Source organism: Mercenaria mercenaria, unplaced genomic scaffold (genome assembly GCF_021730395.1).
Source record: "Mercenaria mercenaria strain notata unplaced genomic scaffold, MADL_Memer_1 contig_1268, whole genome shotgun sequence".
Classification (NCBI taxonomy): Eukaryota; Metazoa; Mollusca; class Bivalvia; order Venerida; family Veneridae; genus Mercenaria; species Mercenaria mercenaria.
In genome coordinates, this window is record NW_026459247.1 from 48934 (window position 1) to 56045 (window position 7112).

General features: G+C 39.7%; 1 protein-coding gene across 1 annotated transcript; it reads left to right on the plus strand.

The window, feature by feature from the left end:
• The first annotated feature begins 5388 nt into the window (after window positions 1-5388).
• On the plus strand, window positions 5389-6057 carry LOC128551564 (uncharacterized protein F54H12.2-like). Its single transcript, XM_053532466.1, has one exon. It carries the CDS (start codon window positions 5389-5391, stop codon window positions 6055-6057), a length of 669 nt encoding a protein of 222 aa, XP_053388441.1.
• Window positions 6058-7112: the final 1055 nt, after the last annotated feature.

Consider the following 7112-nt stretch of genomic DNA (forward strand, 5'->3'; position numbering starts at 1 on the left):
AAAATCTCGAATTTTCACAATGAAACTTGTTAACATGTTCGGTATTACATCTTTCTTGAAAATAGAGATGAAAATGTTATGAAATTTGATAAAAAGATATCTCTTATAGGTTTTTATGCAGTAATTCGGTCCAAAATGTGCTTCCGTGGTGTAGTCGAAAGAAGTCCCTAATAAATAGATCCTAATTTTTTCATTTTTCGCGCATTTGCGCGTAAATCGGGGGCCAAATGGGCATTATTTCACTCGTGGAATGAATTTTACATAAAATAGGACACGTTTCATGCAAATACTCGCATGTTTTCGAGTTGTTTACTTGAAAACGAAAGTAGGGTGTTTATTCTGCGGACCGCTTTCTGAAATGCGGCAATATGAGGGTACCTGACTTCAGTTGACTTGCATTTCACTGCATACTATTCAACACCCCTTTTTCTTTTCGTTTTCTTGAAGCAAATGTATGGATATCTTGTGGAAAATAGGTCTACGATGGAGTGAAAATCTAGAAACTGTAACAAAATTGGTCTGAAGTAGCTGAATTTTATATGAAACAAAGAACAATTTCTTTTATTGGTATATAGCCTTTACATTGGACAAATGGCGTATTTGCATCAAAGGGACGCAACTCATGAAAACGTAGCCATTAGCTGCGGCTAAATCCCGTTACTCGTTAGGGTCAGCCACCACTAAAAAGAGGGTGTACACATGAAATTGGCAATATCTGTTCTGTGGATACGCTTCTAAACGGTTATGTTGCACCAGTGCAACATTGGGCTTTAGAGGGTTAACCTATTTGACTCCAACCGGTAAATGGACTGCAAGCAAATTAACACCGGGAGAAACTTCGTTCTCGTCTCCGTCCAGAACTCAACCCCAAGATCGTTTCTGTCCAGTACTTCGTCTGGAACTCCATCTTGGGCAAGCTTACCTTCTTCCTCATTTACAGGGTATCCGAGTGGAATGTTAGCCCAATTTTCACCACTGAATCGACAAGTATCAGGTTCGATCAATGATGAAACAAAAACAGACTTTCATGCCCTGTCAACTATTTAAGCCCGAGCATTCACAGAAACAATATCATTTGTTGTTGGAACAGCCATAAAGATGGCAAAACGTAACACACCGTTGATCAAGAAACATGGGACAATGATGTTAGCTTTAGGCAAGGTACAACCTCAGTTTAGGAAAAAGCTAATTAAGGAAGCCCCTAAAGATCTAATCAACTGCGTGGCAGAGTGTTGCCAAAATGTTTTAAAAGGGAATGTATCTCTATCAGAGGCTCAGAAGCGCCAGTTGCATCCAAAGCGTCAACAACTTCGGGACTTGGCAAACAAAACGATTCCGATCCAGAAGAAAAAACAAATTTTAAATCAGAAAGGAGGAGTTCTGCCACTGTTAGCTTTATCGTTAGCACCTGTGCTCAGCAACACTGTCGGAAAATTGATAGATAAAATATGAAGAAGATGGCCATTGTTCCTTTTAAAATGCTGGATGAGATGAATCGCTGGAAAAAAGAGCAACAGCAACGTCCAAGATTACCACCAAACCCTAACATTACACAAACATCAGAGCTGCAGAAAGACATGGGGTCTGTATTTCATCGAGATAATTTGTCTGAAAGTGAAAAAGCTCAGTTATACGGGCAAACGTTACAAAAATTTGAACTGGCTCATAAAAAGGCAGTGCAACCGTCATCAAAATTTCAGCAGCAACAGCAAACTGTACAAACAGAGAAGAAGCCTGAGACTTTGCACGATCGAATTATAGACAGTGTGCCAGTAACCATGCGTCGTAAAGTCAAGCTTCTTCTTCAGATGTTGGAAAACCACCCGAGAATGAGTTGGAATGCTCAGGGAAATTTAGAAGTCGACGGAAAACCTATTCCCGGATCTAATATGATTGATTTAGTCAATGATGTCCTAAGACAACGCAAAGGATCCAACCCAAGAGGATGGCATAAATTTTCTCGAGGTCTGAGAGAATCTAATGTCCCTCAGGAATATGTTGGCAACAGACAGCGCTGGTTATGGATGCAGAGAGACGGGTCCGAGGATGAAGAGGATGGGGATGAATTTTTTGAGACCAGTTCCTACTTACCACCTACACCACCTAAGTCTATAAAACGTGACCCCAGAGCTTCAACGTCCCAGTCGTGGGAGGCTTATTAACATGGACAGAAAAAAGTAGGTAGTACCTCATAAAATTTACTACGATCCAAAACATACTGCAGGATTTTCGGGCGTACAAAAACTGTATCGGACAGCTCGAAAACAGATCAAATCTTTATCTTTAGATCAAGTCAGGTCATGGTTGCAGGAACAGAAAACCTACACGTTACATAAACCTATTCGTCGAAAATTTAAAAGACGTCAAACAAAGGTGGGAGGCATTGATCATCAGTGGCAAGCGGATTTAGCAGATTTACAGAGGTTAATGAAAGACAATGATCTGTTTCGTTATTTGTTGTGTGTCATTGATGTGTTTTCAAAATACGCTTGGGTTGTTCCAATTTATAATAAAACAGGTCAAACTTTGATTCAAGCGTTTGAGTCTATTTTGAAAACTTCAGGTCGATCCCCAAAGTCCTTGCAAACTGACAAAGGGTCTGAATTCAAAAATAAATACTTTCAGAAGTTTTTAAAGTCCAAACATATTCATTTTATCACTACAGAAAATCCTGAAACTAAAGCAAGCATTGTTGAACGATTTCAAAGAAGTTTAAAAAGTCGCATGTGGAAGTTTTTCACACATGAAAAACCGCGACGTTACATTGATATTTTAGATTATTTGGTTCATGCCTACAATCATAGTTTTCATCGGAGTATTCAAACAACAGCCGCATCGGTCACTGAAAAAACAGAACCTGAAGTATCACAACACTTGTATGGATCAAAAACAAAATCGAAACCTATCTCGGTCAAAGTGGGTGATTTAGTTCGCATCAACAAAACAAAATGAACTTTTGACAAAGGGTATCTCCCAAACTGGCCCAAAGAATTATTCAAGGTCATTCACATTCGCCGTTCTTTGCCACCAACTGTTCAGTTAGAAGATTTGGGTGGGGAAAAAATTGAAGGGTCCTTTTATTTGCCTGAAATTTAGACTATAAAAGACATATATATTTACGAAATTGAATCAGTCCTTGCTCGTCGCACAAGGAAAGTGGGCGGAAAAAAGATCAAAGAAATTAAAGTTCACTGGGAAGGTTATCCAAAGAAATTTGACAGTTGGATTCCAGAAAGTCATTTGGTATAAAAGACTCTACATTTTGACAAGATGTCTCAGTCAGATTCGGCTAGCGTGGAGGTGGCAGACAATACTACGACGCTTTGTAAAACTCGTGAGCCAAAAAATCGTCTCACTTCCATGTCACAGATTTTTGCCATTTATTTTGTGCTGGTGGTTTCAATCATTCAACTCTGTCTGAAATCTGAAGACACTTGGCTACATTTTACCCACCCCAGGTTTGAAATTCATAAAACAACCTACGTTGCAAAATCTAGCTGTTGGTCACCAGCGATGAATTCATTTTACATAACGGTGCTCAGTGATAGCTCTATGGGCATGTTTTCTAACAATACCCAGAGTGAATTCAGGACAAAATTACCCAAACCCATTTATGTCAATAAAGATGATTATAAAATGGCTTTGGTCGAACTCATTATTCCTTCTCAAATTGTCAATGTGACAAAGGAGGAATCTCAATTTCAAACTGTTACAATGCATCACAAACTTGGCAAGGAATTTAGTAAACTTCCTTCGGACAGGTGTAAGAAAATCAATGATCAGTACACGTTTAATTGCTGCATCAAATCTGGGGTGTATTCTTCCCCAGAGCATCTCGTTACTGAAATTGACAATGCTATTCAAAAAGACCTTGATGACATTCTCCATAAATTGTCCATGGTGTTTCATATAGGTTATTCCAAACCAAAGAGACGTATCAAATTCAATTCTAATACATCGCATGCGGGTATACATTTCCATCCTAGTTTATTACTTAAGCTAATGGGAGAAAGTCAACATCTGGGAGATGTGTATCCAGGGGATGAAAATCCTTTTCTCTACGGTGTGGATTTGAATGTGGGCACTAATCATTTATTCATTTATTCTGATCTGGCAGATTTTACTTTTCTGGGAGATATTGAGGCACCAATTCTTCGTGTGGTCCCATTTGAACCGAGAAAGAGAGATTCAAATCATGTTCACGAAGAGTTTGTCAATTTGCATTATGTCCCAATCTCCAAATCCAGTTTTGATGAAATAGGTATAAATATAAGGGGTGACACTGGACAAACCGTTCAGTTTGTTGGTGGCAAGTCTATCGTGAAGTTGCATTTTCGAAAGAAATCACGACTTAAATTATGATCACAATGTATCCCGTGTATCGTGGTGTTCCACGCCAATATGGTCACGGACTTGGGTCCATCTTTAAATCAGCTATCAAAACAACTTCTCCTTTTGTCTTTTGTAAAACCTATTGTTAAATCAGCAATTAAGGCACTCAAACATGAAGGTCTGGGTGCAGTCAAAGATATCATGTCAGGAAAAAATCCAAAACAGGTGTTAAAGTCTCGTGGAGAAAAGGCATTAAAGTCTGTTGGAAAATCAACAGCTTTATCCCTGGGAGAATCTTTGATCAAAACTATAAAAAGTTCAAAACCAAAGCCTCACAGTCTTCATCTAAACCTCGTCGAAGAAGGACGTTGAGACGTAGTCACAGAAGGTTCAGACATTCTAGACCTTTTGATATTTTCGACTGAAAAATATGATGCAACACGGTTCTTGCGAATGTAGCAAAACAGAACTTGATGTTTCTTCTGTATCTCCAACCATGTCAGCAATGCAAGATGGACAATGGACGGAACATTACCCGGTTTCGGCTCTGAATAATTCAGCCCCCATCGAATTTATTATTCCTCCACAAACGGAAAAATGGACAGATTTGAATCAGTCCTATTTGTACATCAAAATCAAAGTGACTAAGCCTGATGGAACAGACCTGGAGGCTGGCACTGAAACTTCTGTGGTCAATAATTTTTTTGTTCAGTAGCATTGATCTGTATTTGAACAATAAACTGATTTCGAGCAACACACACACCTATCCGTACAGAACCTACATTGAAAATCTTCTGTCCTACAACAAAGAATGTAAAGACACACAACTGCGGGCGCTTAAACTCTGCGATAAAGATACAGCCACTCATATGCAGGATAATACACGAGGTGGAAATAATGATGGATGGAAACGTCGCAGAACTCGTATTGCCGAAAGCAAATCCTGTGAACCCATTGGAAGATTACATCTGGATTGATTCCTACAAGAGAAATACCTCCCCAATGGAATTGAAATACGCCTCAAGTTGAACAGAGCCTAAACCCAACTTCTGTCTCATGGGCACAGCCGAAGGAAAAGTTGATATCCAGCAAGTGGGATTCGTCGTGAGAACGGTAAAATTGCTTCCTGTAGTGGCAAACGATTTGAATCAGGCCATTAGCCAGCATAACATGAAGATCCTGATACGACGCGCTGTAGTGAAAACATTCACGATCCCCGATGGACAGGGATCTGAAATTGATGATCACTTGTTTCTTGGACAACTTGCAAAACGACTTATCATTGGTATGGTGAGAAATGCAGATATGAATGGAGACCCCGCCACCAACCCGTTTGATTTCAGACATTTCCATTTGTCTAAACTAGAAGTCAGTATCGACGGGAAAACCATTCTCAACAAAGCCTTCCAACCAGATTTTGAAAATGGAGAATGTTTGCGATCCTACATGTTACTCTACCAGGCAACAGGAACTCTCGGACTCAACAGGTCGATTGGACTGACTATGACAGAATATAAAAGTGGCTACACTCTCTGGGGATTTGATCTCACCGCAGATCAAGGTTGTGAGGAAGATCAACTTCACCCTATAAAAACGGGGAACCTGAGGATAGATCTTCAGTTTGCACAACAACTTCCTAGCGTCGTAAACGTGATAGTATACGCAGAATTCGACAATCAAATAGAAATCAACGGACGACTGAGAGAAGTCGTCACAGATTATTAAACATGGATGGTCATGCCTATGCCAGACAACTCAGAGAAGATGCTGAGAAAGTGAAATACCACGAACCGATATTCAAAAGAAAACTGAAGAATATGCAAGACACCTTAAACGAATGTGTTGTGGAAGAACTTCAAACACTCATCTTCGATGAAGTACATAAGAACTGTTATGGCTGTATTGTGGATCATCCCAGTCAGTTACAGCATCAACTGTGTTTGTTCACATCTACGGACGAGTGGGTTGAGTTGCACATTGAAGAAGCTCTCAGTCAACTGAATCTCTACAATGTCATGGAAAAATGGTATCCTAAACTGGAGCTCATGGACGTACATGGTAGTGACAAAGTACAAGCCCTGCATATGTGGGTAGATATAAGGGATAAGTTAGCCCGTCATCAATCAGATCCATGGGAAAGCTGGATGAGTATATGGGCAGATCGAGTGAAAGACGCCTGGAATCATGAATACCCATGAACTTCAATACATCTTGGATAAATCGTTTATATTGAGAACACTCAATGGAGAAGTATCTCCTAAGGATCATCTACCGAAGCAGAAACCCTGTCATGTGAAAGCTTACATAGTGAACACACATGAGTCAGATAAACCTGGAGAACATTGGGTGGCTATTTACTTCAGAGAAAATACAGCCATCTACTTTGACTCTTATGGATTACCACCCTTAGAGGAAGCTATTCGACCCTTCTTGGACAACAATACCCGAAGCTGGACTAGGAACAACATACGTCTGCAAAGTGGAAGCAGTGCCATGTGTGGTGTTTACTGCATATTTGCTTTGGACGCTTTAGCCAGAGGATATGATTTAGAGACTATATTGACTATCAAATTTCGTTTAGAGCCAATATATTGGTATCTCAATGACAAAGCTGTAGGAACTTGGTTCAAACAATTCTATGGACACTTGTATGCAAAAGCTAGATCACTAGCTAAACCTGAACATTGTCAGTGTTGTACAGCAGATCAATCTGATAAACTTGCTTTAGCTTTGTTTAAATTGTACGTGTTAGACCATGATTATTTGTACCCTTAATGTTC